Consider the following 26,043-nt stretch of genomic DNA (forward strand, 5'->3'; position numbering starts at 1 on the left):
GAAAAAGCCTTTTCTCACTAACACTCACAAACGTAAATGTCTGGAGTTTGCTAAGCGGCACTGGGACTTCAACAGGGATCGTGTGCTTTGGTCAGATGAGACAAAGATTGAGCTTTTTGGCAACAAACACTCTAAGTGGGTCTGGCGTAAAACAAAAGATGAGTATGCCGAAAAGCACCTCATGCCCACCGTGAAGTATGGTGGAGGATCTGTGATGCTGTGGGCCTGTTTCTCTTCCAAAGGCCCTGGGAACCTTGTTAGGGTGCATGGCATTATGAATGCTTTGAACTACCAGGACATTTTAAATAAAAACCTGATGGCCTCTGTCAGAAAGCTGAAGATGGGTCGTCATTGGGTCTTTCAGCAGGATAATGATCCAAAACATGTGGCAAAATCTACACAAAAATGGTTCAGCAGTCACAAACTCAAGGTCCTCCCATGGCCATCTGAGTCCCCAGACCTCAACCCAATCGAAAACCTGTGGGGCGAGCTAAGGAGGAGAGTGCATAAGAGAGGACCCAGGACACTGGATGATCTAGAAAGATTGTGCAAAGAAGAATGGTCAAAGATCCCTCTCTCTGTGTTCTCCAATCTTGTGAAATGTTATAGGAGGAGATTAAGTGCTGTCTTGTTGGCAAAAGGGGGTTGTACAAAGTATTGACATCAGGGGTGCCAATAATTGTGGGATATATGATTTCAAGTTTTTTTTTTTTATGTGATTTTTTTTAATGTGTAATTTTATTTTATTTTACCACCAAAGTAATGTACTTAAATAAAAGGTTGTATTTTTCTCTTTTTTTGCATTTGAGTTCTATGTTGTTTTTAAAAAAAAAGGAGAATTTTTCGAAGTCCTCGACCACATCTTAAACAGGGGTGCCAATAATTGTGGAGGGCACTGTGTATATAAATATATATATATATATATATATATATATATATATATATATATATATATATATATATATACAGGGTTCCTGCACACTTTTTAAAGTCAAATTTAAGGCTTTTTAAGACCTTTTTAAGACTTGAAGAAATCAAAATTAAGACCGTACATTAGGGGTGTGCAATATTGACAAAAATATATCTCGATATTTTAAACGTTTTGTTGATAATAATTAGATGATATTTTACTGATTGTGTTTTTGTGCTGGTGCAATGGCTGGTTTAGGCCTGTTGTTGACAGCAGACTCACAAAGATATTCATATTTTTCATATTCTATGCAGTGGTCAGTTCACAGCAGTGACAGAAATGATTAATTAACGTGCAATATTTGCCACCTTAAATTGATTTCCAGGGGCATTTTCACCTATATATGGACATTTATTCTAAACTTATTTAGAGTTCTGCATCACCTTTTATTTCAAATACTAACATTCAAATTATTCAAATTAAAATACAGTAATTATACTTATTTATACAATAATACTTAATTACACAATAATTATACAGTACCACCGTTACCAGTCAAATTAAATCATTCAATCAAAATCCATCTTTGCAGTGCAGAGGAGACACAGAAGCAGCATCAGAAGAGGCATTAATATTTACACTCCATTTACAATTGCATAAATAAAGCTATGAGATAGTTTTTAAAAAAATCCATATTCAATATTTAAATATGAAATGATTTCTAATTTTAACGTTTTAATTAAAGGGTACTTTAAATATGAAACTAAAACCGCCAGTAGGCGGCAGCAAGTCACTGTTTTAATACCGTAAGCGAGTTGGAGTCATTCATTCATTCAACCGATTTGTTCAAACGGCTGATTCATTCGGGAAAGAAACAAGTGATTGTTCATTGAATCGTTAAAATGACTCGTTTAAAACGTGGATTTCAGTCAAGAAATCATCGCTGTCTGTTGCATTAGACTCTGCTACGGTTTCATTTTGAAATTCTCGTCAGCGAAATAAAGGGAAAACAAATAATATTGTCAATATGGTGTCTAAAAAGTAACTCACAATGTTAATTTATTTTTAATTTAACTATTGTATAACAAAATATCACACTTGTGCACGGGAAAACGGCACTCTTACTGATGTGATATTCTAATATAAGAACCTAATATAAATATAAGACAAAAACTAATTTGGGGACATAGGCCTACCTATAACTGCACACATCACGCAGTGAAAGCACGAGAGACAAATGCGATGTCAGCTCACAGTGCCTCGTACATCGTTAAAACAATGATTACAATATCATAGTAGACAATACACATCGCACACCCCTACGCACAAAGAATGAACTTACTACTGAACTGACATTTGCCAACTTTCTTCTTCTCTCCTCTCGCGTGCAGGAGACAGACGTTATTCTGCCGGCCGCGAATGTGATGCGAATTGTCACGTGAACAAGCAAATCCACAAAGATAGAATAATAAAAAATAATACTACGCTAATTAGATAGTTTTAATTTGGAAAACATTTAGATATGTCTAAGTCGAAGTGTCATCTAAAATTTAAGACCTTTCATAAGTAAAAATAAGACTTTATAAGACTTTTTATGGCCTTAAATTTTAAAAATCTAATTTAAGACTTTAAGACTTTTTAAGGATCCGCGGGAACCCTGTATATATATATATATATATATATATATATATATATATATATATATATATATATATATATATATACACACAAAAACACACATTATATTTATATAGTAATAATATATATATTTTTAAATTATATAATATATTATACACATACATACATAATATATATATTTATATAGTAATAATATATATATTATTAAATTATATAATATATTATACACATATACATACATATATATATATATATATATATTATATATATATATATATATATATATATATATATATATATATATATATATATATATATATATATAGCAGCTATGATGGGCCCAAGCCGGTGGCACCGCCACCCCAGATCCTTTAAGGTAAGGCATCGGGGTGGCGGTGCCACAGGCTTGGGCCCGTCATCGCTGCTCGCAGCTATATTTTCATTTAATTTTCAAGTCATTTATGATGTATGAAAAATGTTTAGGCCCATAGGTAACCCTGGCTCGCACTGGGCAGACAGTGGAAAACCTGCTAGTGCAACAGAGAAAGTGAACCCCCACAATTATCTCTGTACCACTTACTGAATGCTGAAGGCCTGACACTGTGTAATGTCTCTGTCCTGATTCCGAGGTTGAAGAGTTGCAGTGGCAGCACTGTTTTTTCCATTAAGCCCTGAATATGTGCATGACGAGAATTTGTACATATTGTTTAGCTGCAAAATTATGCATCATTGGCATTTTACAAAATTTGGAACACCTGGTAATCTCAGTCCTTTGGTTCAGATGATGAGCACTAACAAATGTGCGATATAAATCACCTATAAGTTGGGGCTCCTCATCACTTTGCTGTTCTATGAGGTAGTCTAGCAGACCATCAAAAATCTCCAACAGGTTTCTGATGGATTCTTTTTCTCCTCTGACTACATTCTCACCTAAAGAGAGAAAGCATGTGTTACACATTGTACATGAAGCTACAATCTACATTAAGAATAGAAACATTGTCCTCTGACTGCCCTTAACAGGCATTTTTCAAATTCTCAGTGTTTGGGAAGACACTTTTTAGATAACATGCGATCATTTCCTTCTCCAATGACAAGTGATTAGAGACCATGAAAAGTGAGACAGACAGTGAAACATGCCTTACCGGTGATATGAGATAAACTAATCTGGAGGTAGTCTAAGGCCAGCGAGTCAATTACAGATTGCACATTGTGGATGTCATCTTCCTGACGTTCAGCAGCTACACAATCTGAGGAAGAAAAGGCCACGAAAATGAGTTTCACAATCATAATACAATCAGGTTATAATCTTTCTCTTCATTTTGGGCAATAACCAAGCCAAAGAGAAGCAATATTAACACTAAGTTGCATGGCATCTTACACACATAAGCCATCGGTGTGATTAGTGGCATATCCAGTTGGCATGTGCCAGTGGATCATGGCACTAAAACTTATGACGTGCAGATGGATTGCGTCATGTACCACTGACATTGTTGCGGAGCGTGTTGCTATATCTTGTGCCACTGTCCACCAGAACATTATGTAAATGGTATAACATACGCACTTAAAGGTAGACCGATATTTAATTAAGAAGTTGCTTTCAAAAATAGGCTTTATGTTACTAAGTTGTTGCTTATACAGACATTTTATTTCAACATATTTCAGTCTATTTTTACTCATCTTAGTAGGCCTTAGCAATATAGTTTGGATGTGTTCATGTAAATTTAATAACATGTTTACTAATGTAGATGCGAGAGTGAATGAACGGCACAGACACGCGCTGCGCTGTATAACTGTAGTAAACAAAGCGGCGATACCAGCTCTCTTTTTTCCTTATCAGTGCAAAAGAGACTAAAATTACTCTGTTGATTTTGATCTTACATATAAGTGCTGTACACCATTACATCCTGTTACGCGTCAATTTTTTTGTGGGTACTCACAATAAAAACAAAGTGTTGTGCTTTTCGTCAAATAAAGAAAAATAAACATGATGCGCGTTTTACCTTCTCTCGTCAGTGAGGTCCATTCTGAAACGCGTCCGAAAAATGAACTGTAGCTCTGTCAATACTTGTCATAGAGATACGAGAGATTTCTCTTTATGAAGCTGAAATTCTCTTTTAAATGAAGTAATTTCTATTAAAAAAAACAAATATTCTCAGTTTATGTAATCTTTATGAAAAGAGATGTCAGTGTTTTTCTTTCCAGCTCATTATACCTCATTACGCATTACGTGTCACACAGACACGCAATTCATATTTAAACAGTCTTTTTGCGCTTTATAGACACTATTCAATATCGCGATTAGAACAAAGCACTTAAGAATAAATGACTTACAACATCAGCTGGATCCGTTGCTCCTCGAAATGAAACTACCAGCACTTTTGATACCAGCACTTTTGATACATTTTCCAGGGTTATTAGATAGTATTATTCCTCACAGTGAAAGGATACGCTGTGTACACAGCTCTAGTAAGATACTTACTAAACACGATGCGTTTTATAATCCAGCTGGTGGGCGTTTGCATGTTTGCATGGCTTGCCTTAGATCATTTGCGTTTGAATACCGCGCCCTCTCCATGGGCGTGGCACATTAACGTGTAATGAGGTATAATGAGCTGGAAAGAAAAAGACTGACATCTCTCTCTTTTCATACAGATTACATAAACTGAGAATATTTGTTTTTTATATAAATTACTTCATTTAAAAGAAGAGCATTTCAGCTTCATAAAGAGAAATCTCTCGTATCTCTGTGACAAGTATTGACAGAGTTGCAGTTCATTTTTCGGACGGTTTTCAGAATGGACCTCACTGACGAGAGAAGGTAAAACGCGCATCATGTTTATTTTTCTTTATTTGACAAAAAGCACAACACTTTGTTTTTATTGTGAGTACCCACAAAAAAATAGACACTTAACAGGATGTAATGATTAGGGCTGCAACAACTAATCGATAAAATCGATTATAATCGATTATGAAAATCGTTGTCAACGAATGTCATTATTGATTAGTTGGTCTGCTTACGTCACGGGGAGCGTTTACTGGTACGCACACACACGCAAGGTCTCTCTCCCTCAGGCGCTCTGCCGAGCGCGCGCGCTACACGGTTTGGAGCAGTCTCTTCTGTCTCGCATGCGCGCTCTTGCTTGCGCGCTCTAGATTTCGGGAGTTTGAACTAATTCGCGGGCATCAGGGAGCCGCAATCAATATGCGGGAGACTCCCGGGACTTCCGGGATGTCTGTATTTTGTCTCGAGCATCAGGTTGTGCAATCAGTTCGCTCGCAACGTAAGTGATGGATTAAAATAGCGCTACCGCAGAAATAGGTTAAATTAAAACGGTCTTTACAAAGCGAAGCACTAAATATAAAGGCAGTTAATAACAGCAGCAGTAAAATATTGTTTTTTAGTCACTGTACTCAGTGGTTTTCAGCAAATGCTTGTGCACTAATGCATAATTTCTCCTGTCCTTTACTCAAGCCTGTTAGCTTGCTGGGTAACGTTACCTCCATTCCGTTCACTTTTTATAGCATTTGTCTACTAAGTTTTAATTGTTTTTCAAACGCGATCTACTGCGGCTCTACATTCACACAATTGTTTTCAGTCTTTCTATATTTATTTAATCAATTTATCCTTATATTATATTCTTTTATATATTATATATATAATATATATTATATTCTTTATCCTTATATTCCTTATATATAATTAATTTTAAATAAAAATTAAATGAATTATACATTTTAGATGTTTTTAGTTTGTTTTTAGTTCAGATATTCACATCTGAACAACATGTCTGTGTAAATTTGTTTTAACAAAAATTGTGTTAAAACATAATATGTTGGATATCATTTTTTTAACAATAATCATGTTTGTCAACTTGCCATCAGCAATTATCATTAAAAACAATGCAAATATTGATATTAGTAAAACTCAATGTGTGTGTGGCTTTTGCACTTTTTAAAGTACACTTTTACACATAAATACCCTGATTTACGGTTTTATTTAGTTATAATAAAAAAAAAATCTAATTTAATTTCTATCCGATTAATCGATTAATCGAAAAAATAATCGTCCGATTAATCGATTATCAAAATAATCGTTAGTTGCAGCCCTAGTAATGATGTACAGCACTTATATGTAAGATCAAAATCAACAGAGTAATTTGAGTCACTTTTGCACTGATAAGGAAAAAAGTGAGCTGGTATCGCCCGCGATACCGCCGACCCCAGAGGGTTAAATAGCGCGTTATACAATACAGACTGTTTTCAAGCAGCTTTACAGTAATAAACAGAAAAGTAACACTCAATGATGCAACAAAATTCAATAGTGTCATTGTTCAGCTGAGGTCAGTTCAATGTTGATTCAGTTCAGTTCAATGACTGTATAATTTATCAATTATAAAATGAGCTACATTCATCTATAAAGCAGCTCTGGAGAAAAGTCATCATTGAGCACAATTCAGTTCTTTAAAAAAAATCAATAATATTGCCTAATATTAAGTGCCCCCAACAAGCAAGCCAAAAGGTGACAGTGGCATGGAACCCAAACTCCATCAGGCGACAGAAATGTAGAAAAAATCCTTGGGAGAAACCAGGCTCAGTCGGTGGGCAGTTCGAATGAACATGGTGTGGTTTACCTTAAGCAGCCTAGCAAACCACCATCTTTTTCTTGGTGGAACACTGTACCCTCATCAAGATCTATTGTTCGGAACTAGCATCAACCGAGACATCAATCCTCATCATTTCCCCAGTATATTTCTATTAATTTCTCCATTAGTTTTTGTGCGAGTGAAATGAGAGCAGCATCTGTCGCTTAAACCATTATTTGTCAGGTGTCTATAAGCAGCACATACAATTTATTTTACTACGTGTAAAATATACCTAAAATAACGGAGGAACACAACTTCTATATTTGTACTTAGCTATTTTAAAGGGGAACAGTTTGCTTTAACACCATTTAAAGTTATGATGAAATATTCTGAATTATGATACCAATCCAGTCTGACTTGTAATGCAACCTGGAATCATAACCACACTATGTTGGTTCGTTTGGCCAGAGGAGAACCGCCTCAATTAATTAATTAATAGAAATGTACATTTCCATGGCATGGGAAATGTCTTTCTTACCAAGTACTACTAAGAGCAAGTACTCAAGATAGATATGATTATTGACTTCCAGATATGAGCTTGAGACACGGACAACTTTACATGTGATATGAACAAGACTTTATTAACTAGACTAAACATTTAAGCTACTCTAAAATACACATACATACAGTTTACCAAGGGAAAGAGAGGCGAAGCAGAATACAGGAAAGCAATAAGTTAAAGCATTGTTTGAAATTCAGCAGATCAACAGCCTTGAGCAAACCATCAGTATAGTTCTAACACACCCTTCATTAAAAGGGGTAAGGATACTTCATGTATCGAATAATGAGACCAAGTTTGATACTTGCATGTCTCGCCCATTTGAATTATACTGTCCTGATGCAATTTGTTGAGAGTCCAGTTGATCTTTGCTGATTTAGTCTTGATGAGAGAGAGAACCAGTTGGAGTCAGAGGATCTTTGGTGAATGGAAAGACAAGGCCGCAGCCTGGCACAAGCTTGGGGGGGGTCCTTAGAACACTTCTAGTTTAGCATCATCTTCACATCAGGACTTCTCAGGAAGGACCAAGAGAAAGTCAACGGGGGCTCAGAGAGCCAAGAGCGTCCAGAAACTCCAAAAACCAAGAGAGAGAGAGACTGATCTTGATCAGTGATTTTTAAAAGGGTGAAGATGGCACACCCTCTGGGGGTGTGTGAGCCAATCAGAAGTTGTCCCTTTGGAGGGAGATTTTATGACTCTTTGTGTTCAGGCAGCAAATTTGAATCTGTTATTTCATTGGGTGTTTAAGAGAAAGAATCTTCAAGATTCTTATAATACCCATGCGTCACAAAGTTAACTAAATGTAATGTAAATTAACAAATGGGGAACGAAGATTGGAGTTTATAGAGACCAAATATGGTTCACATTTGTATGCAAAGTCTGTAACATTAACCCATTAGAGTTTACAAGAAGAAAAAAAAACATAAAAGGAAAATCATGAGATGGGAAAATTAGATACGTGTTTATACATTTCTCAAGTGGTTGTATATATGGAAAATATAGGATTAGCAGGGGTTTTTTCTCCTTCGCAGTAAGAATTCATTAGGCATAAAAAAAAAAAATTTGTTTGGTTCCGGTTTTCGACCGACCCTGTCAATTTCTGTGCGACCCAAATTTATTTTATGAGCTTGGGGAAGAAATAATACAAATTAAATAAATACACAAATAAAAAACATTGAGGCGAACTATAATTTACGTTTTTGTACAGCACCGTATTTGTTTAGCCTGTTGTCCTCCAGCGATGCGAACAAACGAGGCAGCCACGGGCGTTCACACATCGTTGTTGTCATGTAGATGCACTGCTGCACTCGTGACAGGGCACATGAACTGAACGAGCAGAGATAGAGAGAGAGCCCCGGTCGCGCGCACGCACTCTCTCTGCGGAGCCAGGCGAAAGTATAGGCTTCTCCGTCTCAAAACTAAGCACTGTCTTGCTCTCTCTCCCTCGCACATATTAATGAAAATAAATCGACACGATGGCAAGGTCGGAAGACTAAAGTTTCATGTGGAGCATTCAGAGATTTATTTTTTCCTGAATTACCGCTGGGTGGGAATTGTGCTAAAATACGTTGCCTTATCTTCTCTGAAAAGTGTTCCACACATTCAGCTGACATATAAACCACACTTTAAATAAACAAAAAAACTATCCAGTGATGAAATGTTTTCTGTGATGACACAAATCTTGTGGGATGTCCTAACCGCCGTGATAATCACACAATGCGCACACGTCGGATAATGACACGTCTAATTCGCGAACTAATGACTCATTTGAACCGATTCGTTTTAATGAATGATTAAAACAACTGATCTTTCCAACACTGAACTCACGAGACGTCTGAATCGATGTATAACTAATCGGTAACACTTTACAATAAGGCAACCCCGTTTGCCCCCGCGCACACATTTAAAATCAGGGTGTATGTGTGTGTGAAACATGCTGGGACACACAAGGTGGTAGAGTACATGTACAGGTATGCTTGTTATGAAAAAATAGAGTAGCTTATCCATCGCTACTGTAAATTAAAATTTAAAAAAAGAATAATAATTTCCTTCCTATCCCTTGCTGCCACTGAAAAAAAAAAAAAAGTCCCTACCGACCCATGACCTCAACTGACAACACACCAAACCAAACTTTTTTTTTTATGCCTTAAGAGTCACATCTCTCAGGAATTCCCTCTTTGAGGTCGTAAAAAGGGGTCTTATCTATGTAACAGGATACTGTGAGTGTCCGAGTTCTGCCAGTGGTGTTAGCTTCGGGGGAAGTTAGACAGATCCTTGCTGGGAGAGTGAGTTTGCCGGACCTTTCACTAGACAAAACCAACAATCTGTGTGTGTGTGTGTGATTGGTCCAGACACTACATGTTGCTCTATTAATCCGATATAAAAGTAAATACCGTATTGTCCCTCATAACCAGTAGTAACAAGCCTATAAGCAAGTTTAATTTATAATTAAATAATAGTAATTAATAAAATAATAATAATTAGTTTGACATGACATAGAAGAAAAGTGAAAGGTTTTGTGTAGGCTTTCAAAATACTCCCTCACCTTGCTATCTTCCGAGTAGACATTTCTCTGAACCCACCACAAGTGGAAACGAACGCATGCAAAGGTAAAATCCAATGCTTTTGACCGAATCGCTTTTGTAACTTCAACAATGATTAATATTTATACAGTGAAAATTATATGCAATGTTACTTTATATTTCTTTACTTTATTCGATTTCTGTACCTGAAAACTACTGTTTAATACCTGAAAAACATGAAAAGCACTGTTTATTTTATTTGAATCTCTGCTCTATTTTATTTATTTGGGCTGTTGCTTGTAGTTAGATTATTTTATCTTATTAGGGGCCAAGCCCCGAAGGGGCTGAGGCACCTATTGTATCTGTTAGTTTTATTATTAGGGGCCAAGCCCCGAAGGGGAAGGCCCCTATTGTATCTGTTAGTTTTTCTTTTTATTAGGGGCCAAGCCCCAAAGGGGAAGGCCCCTATTGTATCTGTTAGTTTTTCTTTTTATTAGGGGCCAAGCCCCAAAGGGGAAGGCCCCTATTGTATCTGTTAATTTTCTTTTTAGGGGCCAAGCCCCGAAGGGGAAGGCCCCTATTGTATCTGTTAGTTTTCTTTTTATTAGGGGCAAAGCCCCGAAGGGACCTTACATTAAGACCCTGCCCATTAAAGTAGTGGCCATTTTGAAATGTACAGTATTCAGTTTTTTCGCTACTCCTTCAAATTTTGTCCAATTTTGTCCAAACATGTGCTCAAATGATCTTCGGACTGAGCGATTTTTTTGCTATACTGGAAAATAAACAGTTATGATGTCGCAAACTTAATGAGGTCCACCCAAAATTGGCTAAGAGGCTGTCTCTCGGCCAAAGTTTGATCAATCGAAACGAAAATTGGTACACTTCTTCGGAAGCATGTTTTGAGGTTCCATGCCAAAGTTGGGAATAGCGCCAGCTACGGTTCATGAGATATGAAAAATTGCTATTTTGGCCAATAACTTTTGAATAGTTTGTAATCTATAGACACCATAAGTGTGGTATCTATGGATTCCTTGCATCATGCCGAATCTGTGGATATCGATTTTGCCATGATGGGATGTACCACGTGTCCGCCATTTTGAATTGTCATAATTTGCAATATCTTTTAAACTATTTGAAATGTCTTCACCAAATTTGGTATGGATCATCATTAGCATGGCCCGAAGGTACCTGGGAAGTTTGATCATAGCGCCACCTAGTGTTCCAGAGATATCATTGTTTTTTGAAAAAACGCTTATAACTTTTGCTAACATTGCTTGAAATTTGATTTCTTTATGTCAATATATTCCTTGGCTTATGCCGATTTCAACGATATATCATATGCTATTTTTCAACAATGTGACTGGCCGCCATATTGGAGTGAATGAAAAAAGTTATTTCGCTACTCCTTCAAAATTTGTCCGAAATTGTCCAAAATTTGCTCAAATGATCTTCGGACCGAGCCGCATAGAAGTACTGTTCCCGATTTTTTTGCTATACTGGGAAAAAAAGTTATGTTGCAAATTTAACAAGGTCTACCCATATTTGGTTCAGAGGCTGTAACTTGTGAACAGTTTGTCACAAAATCATAAAATTGGTGTCTATTCCTTGCGTCATGTCGAATCCGAGGATATCCATTTTGCCAGGATTGGATGTACCACATCATAAGCTAAATTAGCATTAAGCTAGCTTAGCATGCTAATCTGGTTAACCTGCTTTTGTGTGCTCATTCTTACACTGAAACCTCTCCTCAGCAGGCTGGTGAACATGCATGAGTGATTAGCTCAGCGTGTTACACCACGGATCCCGATGCTTAGGATCGTCGGTTCGCCCATCAGTTTGACACGTGCCCAGACCGCATGAGGTACTGTGGCAGGAAAAGATGCTGAAGTTGCGTCTGTTCAAGGCATTGTGCCTAAGAATGATATCATCTGAAGCTGTCACATACAATATGCAGTGCTTTTACATACAATTCATTGTTCTTCTTCCAGAATGGTTGTCAATGGCAGCCCTATGAACCACAAATAGGAAAATTGGCACACTTGTAGTGATTGTAATGAGTAGTAATCTGACCAATTTTGGATGATTTAATTTTTTGAATGAAAACTTTAAACTATTGAATTTCGGCAGCTGTGTAGATGCATGTCTGCCAAGTGGCGTAATGAGATGAGTGACAGGCACATGATCCATAGATAGTGGGAATGAGTCCCGTGTGGGACATCTTTAGTATTGTGTATAAAGTTGGCATGTCTATTCCTTTATTATTATTTTTTTATTTTGAACATGTAGAAAACATAAAAATAAAAAATATTAAGGGTGTCACGATTTCGATTTTAAATCGAAATCGATCGAAATGAATTCACAAACTCAAAAATCGAAATAAAAAATGGAATCGTTGATACTGCCACGCCCCCATGTCGCGCCCGTGATGGAAAGTTCGGATCGTTTTACTGAGTCTATTGTTCAATCTCGTTCATCAAAATTAACTAATCTTTTTTCTAGTCATTTCAGGGGCTTTAAATGTTATACTTTTAACAGGCAAATTCCCCGAACACATCCAACGAAATCTTGATCATATTCTGAATTAAGAAATCATTATAATGCAGTCAAAAGTAATTTACAGGGAACATTAATACTTGACCTTCCGAGTCTTTTGTTCATTTGTCACGTGACAGAGGCAATGAAAGACTCATCACGGCGCGGGAAAAAAACACACGTGTTGAAAGGCTGTGAGTCCTCTAACTTGGATTCTATGCCCGAGCCCGAACTTGGCCGATATTTCTCGTCACTATCCTCGGGCCGGGCTCTTGATCTATAGACGTGCACTCCCAACGCAATAGAGTGCGGCGCGGGACTAGATTTGATGGCCGAGTGCGAGCGCGGGCGGTAATGCACTCACTCTGTGTGTGCGGGAGAATAAAAAGATTTGCGGGACTGCCGCAAACTAGAAATATCTATGAATAAAACATATAAAAACTAATAAATTTTTTTCATCTGTTGCAGAAAAGCAACAAGAACAACTAAAACAAAATAGAAACGATTTACAGGACAGAGTTTCTATTTATAACATGTTTGCAGCGTTGAGCGATTTAGCCAATCACAGAAATACGTGTTGATTTCTTGAACGCAATGACCAATCAGAAGCATTTAAGATAGACTCTCCTCACCGCTCAAAACGGACTTTTTGTTCAGTGCTGAATTCTGTAAGCTGGCAAATGCTCTAATTATAACAAACAAAGTGTAGGCTATATATTATGAAAGATTCATTGTGCAGTCAGCTTCACTGATAATAACAGAGATGTGTGAGATTGCGATGAACTGATGTCAGCTTGTTAGGAGCAACAGCAACCTGTGCTTAAAAAAAAAAAAATCGAGAATCGTATCGAACCGTCGAAAATGTAATCGAATCGAGAATTTGGAGAATCGTGACACCCCTAAAAAATATACAAACATGCATTCATATATAAAACTAAAAATAAAATATCAGTTATACAAGGACATGTGCTTCTCAGCACAAACTTCCAAAATTAATGTAGATAATTCAAATTAGAAGATTAAAATATATTTGTTAAAAAATATTTTTATCCGGGTAAGAGCTGTACTAATCTTTCTTACTCTTGGATTAGAAATAAGTGTGTTTTTTACCTTCATTCTGTGAACTCGTTCTCATCAGACCTTCTGTTCTTTTTCATTTCATCCTATCTGTACTTCTGAACCTATCTGTTCTTCATCCACATTCAATTTCTGCTGTTTTTGTTCTGGCTCTGCACGGCTGTTGGTGCTTAAATGCTTGCTGATCTGCTGTGCAAAATGATGAAATTTGGCACACTTCTAGTGATGGTCATGAATACCAATTTGACCAAATTTTGAGTCTCCAGGACCAACTCTATTGCGCCACCACCAGTTCAAAAATTCAACATTGAAAAGGTTATAACTTTTGAACCCTTTGATATCGCAAAAAAATTGCAATTTCTTGATGTTTAATGTCACTTATCCCATATTCCTAGTTCTGAGCAGCCGCAGATCACGATAAGCTCTCGGGTCAACTGTTAAAGCCTGTATCTGCTAAACATTAATAAAAAAATATATAGAAAAGTTAAACTCAGTACACCTGAATCCACTCATTATGGTGATCTCAATCAATATCGTACTTTAGGCCTCCACCCATTACAGAAGTGGCCATTTTGAAAAGTACAGTAACTCAGTTTTTTTGCTACTACTCCTTCATAATTTGTCCAATTTTGTCGAAAATTTGCTCAAATGATATATGACTGATCACGGAAACTAGGGACACAAGTCGGCAGCACAACTTTCGAGCAAAATTAGAAAGAAGCGGGTTTTTTTTTTCAAAATTTGTGAATTTCAATTATTTGCAGAATCTGTTAGTTGAAATCACGAAGAAGCCTCTCCATGTTTGATATAGCAGTATTGGTATATTTAAAAGCTTACATTTTGCGGAGGAAATCGGCTTGTTTTCGGAGATTCTAGCATGCAGTAGGGGCGTGGCGTGTCATTGTCTGTGTGTATTTCCATACTGGATAAGCCGACTTTTGCCCCCGCCCTCCAAGTGAACAGCGTGGCTACTTATTATGCTGAGCTCTGGCCGGCTCTATCTGATATCAAAATTCAATGAAGAACGACGTTGCAAAGATTGGTCGCAGACGAGCTGAACCGTGGCAGTTACACCGAAAATGTTTTGAAGTACTTCGACAAGCCGCGCTGAAATCGCGAAACTGTTGCGCAAAGCGGCCATAGAACCGGCTGTAAAAGCCTGACTCACTCAGAGAAGGAGGTACCGGTTCTATGGCCCCTTTGTATTCTAATATCCCTGGAATAGCTTCACATGCTTTTACATGTACAGCTAGGGGCAGAATGTTCCGATCGCCGCATTTTGTGGGCTCGGGAAACTGAACCGGAGGTATGGGCGCGGCGCGCGCGCCTTCAGTGCTTCAATACGGCGACTCACTGACAGCGGTGGCTGGGCCGTTTCATATGTGACGTCCTGATTGCTTTGAATAGGGAACGTTTTGTGAACAGGGAACAGACTTAATGGACTGGCAACAATCTCCATAGAACATAAACTGGCACTGAGAATCGAAATAGAGGATGCAGTTAAGACCTTTGCTGCGATGAAGGCCCGCCGTGCGCGCTTCTGAAACACAAGTTAAGCTTCATTTGCTCTTTAGTCGTTATTTAAGATGCTGAACTTGCTGATGATATAATGTGCTTGCGGACTTTTCATTTGTGTGCGTTTTACGCACATAAAGTGGCGTAAAGAGATTTCCAACAGTAATTTGAGGAGGTGAAATGTGATTATTTGGAAAATTCCTGTCATAACTGTTTAAAGAAAAATGCCAGCAGGCATTTGCCTCCTGCATAAACTTTAATATTTGTTGACATTTTGGGCACAGGCGCGTTGCGCACTATTTGCGTTATATGTAGGGCTATGCCTTATTGGTCTTTGTGTGTTGTTGCTGGTTTTGCGTTATATGTATGGCATATTGGTCTTTGTGTTGTTGCTGGTATACGTTGCAAATAGAGGGTGTAGTGAGGGGGGCGTGGTTCAGCGAGGTCTGCAGCAGGAGAGCGGGGGCGGAGCCAAGTGGTAAGTAAGTAGGTCAAGTGCAAAATGACAAACACCTTTTTTCTGATTGTAGTGATTGGCGTGGGGAGACTGGATAAAAGCCAGGTGGTGCGAGAGTTCAGAAAGAGAGAGAAGGACTGGGATCTTGTACGTGAACGGACTGAGTTAAAAACCCTGCAAAGGACTTTTCTATTTCTTGAATGTGCTATAGTTTACCTATGGTGAAGGCGCTCACGCGCATCGTTTTCTTTCTGTCTAAAAACCTTAAATAAAGTGTACAAGACCCAGTCACACCGACCCTTGTCTTCTTCCATCCCCACAATACTGAACCATCGACTTTGTTACACTGGCGCCGAACCCGGGATGGAAGAAGGAGCCGCCACCAGACCATCTCCATCGCCACTTGAGGATATCATCCACACGCTCGCGGGACTTCACCAAGAACAACATCGGGCCCTGTTGGATGTGAAGGAGGAGCAGGAACGTCGTTTCGAGTTGCTCCTCAGGGCCCAACAAGAGGACCGCGAGCTGTTCCAGAGCTGGATGGACCGGGAGGTTCGGGCCGCCCCATCAACACCCGCTTCAGCCTCGGCCGTATCCATACCACTTCAGAAGATGGGTCCTCACGATGATCCAGAGGCGTTCCTCGACTTGTTCGAGAAGACAGCCGAGGCTGGGGGCTGGCCCCTCTCGGACTGGCCAGTGCGGCGGACAACAACTGCCAGTCCAGAACCTCCTGGTCTATCAGGACCTGAGGCGCGCTATTCTCCAGCGGGTCGGTCAGACCCCTGAGGAAAGTAGACAGCGGTCTTTAAAACTCGGGGAGTCTGGCCGACCCTTCGTATTTTCGCAGCAGCTCCGGGACGCGTGCCGCAAGTGGCTGATGGCCGGAGGTCGCGACGTCGAGGGAGTAATCGATCAGGTGGTACTGGAACAGTTCGTGGCGAGGCTGCCTAAGAAGAATGTACAGTGGGTCCAGTGGCTCCGCCCGACGTCGCTGAACCAGGCCATCCAATTGGCGGAGGACCAGTTGGTGCCGTGCCCAGGGGTCGGTGAAAGCTTGCCATCATCTTCTCTCTCATCTTCCTCTACCTCTCCTCCTGTCCCTGCACCCAGGTTCCGAGGAATGGCTCCACCGCGACCAGCGCCGAGATGGAGGTCTGGGAGTGCGACGGAACAGGGTTTAAAACTTTATTGGGACATTTGTGTGCAGGTGCTTCTGGGACAAAAAGGAGGCGGGTGAGGAAGGCGGTTGCTCAGGTGGGAGAGGCTGTTCCGGGACCATCGGAGCCTGTTCCGGAGGAACAAAGGCGCGATTGAAAGGAGAGACCTTTCAGAGCGCGATGATTTTCCTCTGGAACAGCCCCGAGGTGAAACGCTTAATGCATTTGATCAGGTCCGCACAATCGACGGTAAGGCTGAGCAATTTTATCGATTCTGCGATATAAATCGATATTTTTTTCCCCCAGAAAGTATCGATTTTAAAGCAGCGAGTATCGATACATAAGTCCCATTCAAATCCCCCGAGTTTACCCCCATTCGCTTTAAAGCTCGGAAGTTATCGGTTCTGCTGTCGGTACTGGAGAAATTAAGAAAATACACGTACTATTTATTATTGCTATAAAGATGTAATCTTGAACATCTTTATCTCGCCAGCCAGTTCTATATATAATAATATTACACAATTTGTCTGTGATGCAATTTTGCTCTATAGTCCAGCAGAAAGAGAGAGAGAGCGATCTCTCACGCGGAGCCACAGCGCGCACAACACAACAGCCCTTATGAGTGACAGAACTAAACATTCAAATATGGTTACACTTTAGATCTGGGATATTATAATAATTTTATTTTAGATTTCGCCTTTTAGAGATTATAAAAAGAAGATTTTTGAGATGAAACCATTACAGACTAGACGCAGAGCAACTTCCTCCGCTTCACAGCGATGCGCTATCATTTCTTCCTAAAACCCAAACTTACCATCAGAATCAGCACGATCGGTGATTGTTTTAAAATGCAGTCTCTAATGTTGCTAAATTGCGGACGCTTTTAATCATTAAAAGAGCTATTATAAGCACAAAAATCTGTGCAAGAGCTTTTCACAAGGCGACGCGTGCTCCGAAATGGCCTGCAACGAGACAAGAAAAGCCCTACTTAACTTGGCTTCATGTGCGCATCTAAACTATCAAATATGCATATAAAAATGACCAGCTCTGAGATTCACTGAAACACAGTCTATTCACTTAAACACAGTTTATGTCTTAAATGGACGCAAATAGTTGGGATAAAATGATGGTGCATCAGTCACCTATTAGATCTGCACTCGTCTTAAAAGGGCAGCAGACTAATAAACCTCCTGACGATTGAGCCATTAATGCGAATCAGACAACAAAAGGCACTCACAGCTCTTGAATGAGTAACTTAAACTTGTCCAGTCAGAGACATATATTGTGTAATTGATGTTTTTAGTTTTCAGTTCAATTAATTCAATCCAAGTAAATGGAACACTCACAAGATGTCACCAAAATCACTCTGTCCCCTTTAAATCTTTCAGAAAATGATGTAAGTATCGAATTATATCGAACCGTATCGTTGGCTGAATATCGTGATATATATATCGTATCGTGAGCTGAATATCGTGTATCGTATTGTATCGTATCGTGAGATTAGTGTATCGCTACAGCCCTAATCGACGGACAGCCTCTTCACCAAGACCGACCCATTTCTTATCCCTATTTTGCGATCATAAAAGATAAGTTGCATCGGGTGACCCAAGACACCCAGTCAAAGCAAGATACAACGCAGTTATTAGTTCCAAAAAGCCGCCGGGAAATGCTTTTTCATGCGGCTCATTGTAATCCGATGGCTGGGCATTTAGGGCAGGCAGCTACACTCGATCGTCTAATGACCCGATTTTTTTGGCCGGGCATCGACGAGAACGTGCGCAAGTGGTGCGCCTCTTGTCGTGAATGTCAGCTGGTGAATCCGCCGGCCAACCCAAAAGCACCTTTGTGCCCTCTTCATTTAAAGGAGAACTCCGGGCAATTTTTAAGTTAATCTTGATCGTTAGACCTTTGTGAGAACTGACTATAGAAAAAAAACTAACCGGATTGGTGCTTGCTACGCGGAGCTGCGACCGCGAATGCCCAGAGCTCCCACCCAGCTAAAACGGCAGTTATGGGGGCATCGACATAAAGAGCGTTTTTGAGCCTCTTAACAGACACAAAATGCAATTAAAATGTCTGTCCAACATGAACAGGGACCCTACATGTGAACAAGATGCGTTTAGCAACTTAGCCATTGTTTCAACTCACCTAAATAGTCTTTTAGACGGCAAGCTGTAGTCTCGCGCTGCAGTCCCGTGCTGTAGCCGGAAAAGGTAAACAATGTCCAGGTGGGAGGAGCGTTGATCATGTGCGACGAGTCTTCGTACATGGAATGGCATTTTTCTTCAAACGGCCCCGCTGTGTTGAGTGTGTGTAGTCATCCTTGTCAAAGTGTTCACTGCAAATGCGGTAATCTTTAGCGCGTAGTACTTCTACGGGAGTTTGCACATCAAGTTGAAATACAACTAGCCACAAACTGCAGAATCTCGAGGTCATGGAAAGGAAGACGATGAAAATATAAGCTCTTATATTTTCGCATTCTGTTGTCACAATTCGGAAAGGCACAAACACGAACCATTTCTTCTTCACTTGTAAGCAACTCTGATCATAACTCGTCGCACATGATCAACGCTCCTCCCACCTGGACATTGTTTACCTTTTCCGGCTACAGCACGGGACTGCAGCGCGAGACTACAGCTTGCCGTCTAAAAGACTATTTAGGGGAGTTGAAACAATGGCTAAGTTGCTAAACGCATATTGTTCACATGTAGGGTCCCTGTTCATGTTGGACAGACATTTTAATTGCATTTTGTGTCTGTGGTTCAAAAACGCTCTTTATGTCGATGCCCCCATAGCTGCCGTTTTAGCTGGGTGGGAGCTCTGGGCATTCGCGGTCGCAGCTCCGCGTAGCAAGCACCAATCCGGTTCGTTTTTTTTTCTATAGTCAGTACTCTAAAAGGTCTAACGATCAAGATTAACTTAAAAATTGCCCGGAGTTCTCCTTTAATAGAGGTCCCCTTCGAGAGAATTGGTATGGACCTCATCGGGCCATTATAGAGAGATCTTCACGAGGGCATCGCTTTGCTTTAGTTCTAGTGGATTATGCAAAGCGATACCCAGGAGCAGTGCCACTTCGTGCTTATGGAAACTTGGGAGGACGGACCTTCTAATAGCAAAAATGAAATTCAATATGTCATGGACCTTAGAACAAAACTCCACACTTTGGGGCGGCTCTCTATGGAAAATTTGTTACAGGCCCAGGACAAGCAAAGTCGGCTGTACAACAGGGGGACTAGACTGCGAGAATTTGCACAGGGAGATAAAGTACTTGTATTACTTCCCACGTCCAGTTCTAAATTACTCGCAAAGTGGCAAGGACCATTTGAGGTTACACGGCGAGTTGGAGATCTCAATTATGAGGTAATTCGTACAGATAGGGGTGGATCACGTCAAATTTATCACCTTAATCTATTAAAAAAATAGAATGAGGTGGAATCAGTGATGTTGGCATCGGTGGTGAGTGGGGAGGAGGATCTCGGTCCAAGAGACAAACTCAAAATCACAATCTCTCGCTCTGGCACTTGGAGGAGACCACCTCTCGCCGGTCCAGATCACTGATATACGTAGTTTACAAGTAGAATTTGCTGACGTATTTTCACCCCTGCCTGGCCGAACGAATCTCATTCACTACCACATTGAGAAGGATCCGGGAGTAGTAGTGCGCAGCCGGCCATATCGTTTGCCTGAACATAAAAAGAAAGTGGTTCAGGAGGAATTAGAGGCTATGCTGGACATGGGGGTAATAGAGGCCTCCAACAATGACTGGGCTAGCCCGATAGTTCTAGTGCCTAAAACTGACGGCTCGTTCCGGTTCTGTGTGGATTATCGCAAGGTGAATGCCGTGTCGAAATTCGACGGATATTCAATGCCTCGGGTTGATGAGCTACTTGATCGGCTGGGTAATGCTCGTTTTTATTCAACACTGGATTTAACGAAAGGATATTGGCAGATCCCCTTAACTCCAATATCTAAAGAAAAAACAGCTTTCACCACGCCGTTTGGATTACACCAATTTGTCACGCTTCCTTTTGGCTTGTTCGGGGCTCCAGCAACCTTTCAGCGTTTGATGGACAGAATTCTCCGGCCGCATGCTGCATATGCCGCTGCCTACTTGGATATTATCATCTATAGTAACGACTGGCAGCGTCATATGCAGCATTTGCGGGCTGTCCTCAGAGCGCTGCGAGGGGCTGACTCACAGCCAACCCAAAGAAGTGTGCAATTGGGCGTGTGGAAGTCAGGTATCTGGGTTTCCACTTGGGTCATGGGCAGGTGCGTCCCCAAATTGATAAGACAGCAGCAGTTGCGACCTGTCCAAGACCTAAGACCAAAAAGGAGGTTAGACAGTTCCTGGGGCTGGCGGGATATTATAGAAGGTTTGTGCCTAATTATTCGGACCTCGCTAGCCCGCTGACTGATATAACTAAAAAGGAGGCACTAGATACCGTCCAGTGGACGGAGCAGTGTCAGCAGGCCTTTACCCAAATAAAGGCTGCTCTATGTGGCGGACCGCTCTTACAAGCTCCTAACTTTTCTCTCCCTTTTATTCTGCAGACTGACACGTCAGACAGGGGGCTGGGCGCAGTCCTGTCCCAGGAGAAGGAGGGTGAAAGCGGCCGGTGCTGTACATTAGTCGGAAGCTCTCGAAGAGAGAGACTAAGTACAGCACCATTGAAAAGGAATGCCTTGCCATCAGGTGGGCCGTTCTCACCCTCCACTATTATCTCTTGGGACGGGAGTTCACCCTCTGTTCGCACCATGCTCCCCTGCAATGGCTCCACCGCATGAAAATCGGCGTGTCAAAATACACTCAAATGCCTATAAATCATAAATAAAAAATCAGAACTTCACAAAAATTGGTAAGCATATGTGTCATAACATGGTAAAGAACCATGCAAAGTTTCATGGAGATCGGACCATAGGTGGCACTATAACTGTTAAAAAGCTTCAACACCATATATTTCCTATGGTAAATTGCCTGTATTAGCTGTAAATGGTCTTTTCCATCTATGATCAAATAATGTTCATATCATAATGTTTAAAACCATCATAAATCATTATAGAATGTGGCATATCATGGTAAATCATCCTATAACATAGTAAATCAAGGTAAACTAAGATAAATCATGGTAAACTATGGTGAATCATGCTAGAATGATATTAAGTCATACTACAATGTGTTCAATTGTGGTAAACCATACTAGAGCAGGGTAAATCATGGTGAATCATACTAGAACTTGGTATATCATGGTAAACTATGGTAAAGCATGCTAGATTCATGGTAAATCATACTGGAACATGGTAAATCATGAAAAATCACACTAAAATTTGGTATATCATGGTAAATCATGCTAAAACGTGGTCGATTCCATCTATGATGTCAGTGGTTAAATGCTTGCTACATAAAACTTAATGTTTTTTGATGCTTTTGAGCTTAACTGCCTTAACTGCCTTAACTGCTTGAACACCGATAAATGCTGCTAGCAGCTTTAATTAGGTGTTCAAGCACGAAGTGCTGAAAACCTATTGTAATTGTACTTATTTTTATTAGGTGTTCAAGCACGAAGTGCTGAAAACCTATTGTAATTGTACTGATTTTTATTATTATTATTATTATTCTTCTGCCGTAAAACTCATCGTGCAGCCCAAACCGTAAGGGCTAGAGAGCTGAAACTTTGTTTTCAATTTGTCCTTGTATACATACATGGGGCCTTGGACCAAGACACTGCATACCAATTTTCAAGTCAATCGGACTAACGGTCAGGTGAACATAGCCCTTTTTATGTTTTTTTCATGTTATAGCGCCACCTAGTGTCCGATCGTCGCAATTTTTTTACTGTAAACAAAATTCAAAACTAAATAACATTTTAGTCTACAGTAGCCTAGTCAGGTAAGGTCAGGTTTGCCGATGAGCGTTATAGGCTATTTACTCATTCATATTTATCCCTGGGCGCCAATCGGAGACGGAGTTCACTGCTGATATTCTGGGGATACAACATAGCCAATATACTAGGGACTTTAGCCTTTAAATATCTTTGCTGAATTGGATCAGTGTTCTTTCTAGAACAGCCAAGAGCTTTCTAGCCTCGCGAAAGCAGTGCCTCGCATTGCTCATAGACCTTAAAACAGTCAGCTCCGCAGATGCGGTTTCAAAAATTGATCAAAAAACGTTGGTGCGGGTGGATGGCGGACAGATGATGAGTTTTGTGATGCGGTTGCGGATGAAATAATAATAGCCTATCCGCGCATCTCTAATACGAATGGAATGTTACTATGCGTCATGGAACATTGTGCTCCTTAACTCGCGAAAGGTCGGATTTGCTCCATCTTTTGATGATAAGTTTTGTTTAGAAAACCTTGAAGCCATGTAAGCCACAATATCATTAGACATAATCCATGTCATTAGAATCAATGAATCCATGTCATTAGACACAACTTGCACACATGTGCAGGCCAAGTTTTTTTTTTTTTTTTGCGGTGATGACGGTGACGAACTCAGACCCGCGGTTGGAGTCACGTGACCGCGGTATTGCGGTAACCGTCCCAGCCCTAACTAACATACATACACACATACACACATAACAGCCTAAACACAAATAGCAAGAGCATTACATCTAACATTCAAGTCAAGTCCCATTTATTTTTATAGCGCTTTTTACAATATAGATTATTTCAAGGCAGATTTACAGCTTTACAGTTTTGTTGCGTTTATAATTTTGTTCAGTATATATAGCCGTTCTGGATAAAACAGTAATGTCATCGTCCAAATGTCATTCATGCACAAACTATTCATTGAGCACTAGCAAAAGTGTTTGTTTTCCAGTTGATGGCAGCAATCTTCCACTAAACTATGGCACGTTTCATGTTTTCACCATGAAAGAAACTGCAAAATGTCAACATAAAACGTTGCTGCTTTTAATATACCTGTAGCCTATATAAATATCATTAATAATTTTGGCAAATAAATTTAAAAAATGCCATATATCCCCCTCAAAACTGCACAACTGTAGAGTAAAACATTAATTAATAAAAGTGATAGTGAATGAGTCTAAAAAAACTGACGTGATTGTTACAAATCACACTGTCTGTGGCCTCTGGAGAACTCAGAACAATTGTTAGCATAAAGTTTAAGGTAAAAATAACTGCCATTAAATTATATATCTTACTACTATGCAATTAGATAAACTGTTCATTCATTACATTGCCGTCTTTATCCCCTTTTATCCTCTTCTCTTCCGTTTGGCACTGTATCTATTGCAGACTATAATGCTAATCTAAAATATGGCATGTAAATTTGGCCATCCGTCACAATCAGGTAACTTTCACCATGTCTAGACCTGGCGCGAGCTGCCAGGCCCGTTTCTACGGGGTGCTTGAGTGTGTTAAGCGCCCTCAAACGAAAGCAATGCTGTCTACATTGGATCCAGCAAGGGGCGTCGCTACACAACAAATTACCAACAGTAAACTGATCGCACGCACTCTGTTTCTGACGCACTTCAAGCACTCGCTGGGCGGGGGAAGATTGATGCGCCGGACCGGAGTCGGGGGACTTAGTTAAGTTTTTGTGGATTTTTTTTGCGTTATTTTGTAGTATTTTCAAGTAATGTTTTTAAAATAGTATTAGTAAAAAAAAAATTCACTCGTTCACTCATTTTGGCGGCCCTACTGAGTGGCGCCCCTAGCATTTGCCTATTCCGCCTATGCCACGGGCCGGTGTTGGGCCGAATTCTGACCCCCGCCAAATTATTACCCCCCTAGTATGGTAGGTTTAGGATTAGTTGTGGAGGAGGGGTTAGGATTAGGGGTGGGGTTAGGATTAGGCAATCAAATACTGATTTCAACGAGGGGGGTAATAATTTGGCAGGGAGTCAAAATTCGGCACAACACCGGCCCTGATCGCTGTCTGTTGCATTGAGACTGCTACGGTTTCATTTTGAAATTCTAGTCGGCGAAATAAAGGGAAAACAAACAATAATCGACAATATGGTGTCTAAAAAGTAACTCACAACATTTATTTTTAATTTAACTATTGTATAACAAATATATCACACTTGTGCACGGGAAAACGGCACTCTTACTGATGTGATATATTTATATCATATTATTATGTTATTATTTTAGAATAAGACAAAATCTAATTTGAGGACATAGGCCTACCTATAACTGCACTGACACATCTTTCACTACGTTGGCAAAACTGACATTTGCCAACTTTCTTCTTCTCTCCTCTCTCGCGTGCAGGAGACAGACGTTATTCAGCCGCGAATGTGATGCGATTTGTCACGTGAACAAGCAAATCCACAAAGATAGAATAATAAAAAAATAATACTACGCTAATTAGATAGTTTTAATTTGGAAAACATTTAGATGTCTAAGTCGAAGTGTCATCTAAAATTTAAGACCTTTCATAAGTAAAAATAAGACTTTATAAGACTTATGGCCTTCTATTTTAAAAATCAAATTTAAGACTTTAAGACTTTTTAAGGATCCGCGGGAACCCTGTCAATACGGGGATTTCAGTCAAGAAATCATTGCTGTCTGTTGCATTGAGACTCAGCTACGGTTTCATATTGAAATTCTAGTAGGAGAAATAAAGGGCAAAAACAATATTGACAATATGGTGTCTAAAAACTAACAATGTTAATTTATTTTTAATTTAACTATTGTATAACATGTATATCACACTTGTGCACGGGAAAACGGCACTGTTACTGATGTGATATTCTAATATAAGAACATAATATGATTAAAATATTAGGGCTGGACCAGAATATTCGAATATTCGTTCGGTGGGTTGGTATTCGATTTGAAAATTTGACATTCGAATATTCGTTTTTTTTTGCACACCTGGGATCCCCCGCGAAACGGTTCTCACTCGCGCTTGAATAAGGCCGGCGACACACTGGCTGCATGGCGTGAGCGTCTCAGCTGTGTGGCATGTACGTTTTTATTTCAGCTCCCATGTTAACAGGTTGGAGTTTGCACACTGCCTGTGTGAAACACGCGTCTCAGGCGCGGCTCGAGCCACGCGGAAAATGTGTGCATGCTAGAAATAGAACCGACGCCTAACTGCAACGGGAGTGTTCT

At 39.9% G+C, this 26,043-nt stretch overlaps 1 protein-coding gene across 5 annotated transcripts in view; it reads right to left on the bottom strand.

Annotated features, from left to right (window-relative positions):
* The window catches only part of LOC143706794 (centrosomal protein of 95 kDa-like), a 256,104-nt gene that overhangs the window by 222,390 nt on the left and 7,671 nt on the right, over positions 1 to 26,043 (bottom strand). For all 5 annotated transcript variants that reach the window (XM_077199099.1, XM_077199100.1, XM_077199102.1 and 2 more), the window contains 3 exons: positions 3,691 to 3,795; positions 3,365 to 3,478; positions 3,129 to 3,219 (listed from right to left, as the gene is read on the bottom strand). In XM_077199099.1, coding sequence (XP_077055214.1) covers positions 3,129 to 3,219; positions 3,365 to 3,478; positions 3,691 to 3,795 — 310 coding nt within the window. The remainder of the gene's footprint in view (positions 1 to 3,128; positions 3,220 to 3,364; positions 3,479 to 3,690; positions 3,796 to 26,043) is intronic.

This window comes from Siphateles boraxobius, unplaced genomic scaffold (assembly GCF_051911475.1).
Source record: "Siphateles boraxobius isolate OS27281-9 unplaced genomic scaffold, OSU_SipBor_1 41, whole genome shotgun sequence".
Lineage (NCBI taxonomy): Eukaryota > Metazoa > Chordata > Actinopteri > Cypriniformes > Leuciscidae > Siphateles > Siphateles boraxobius.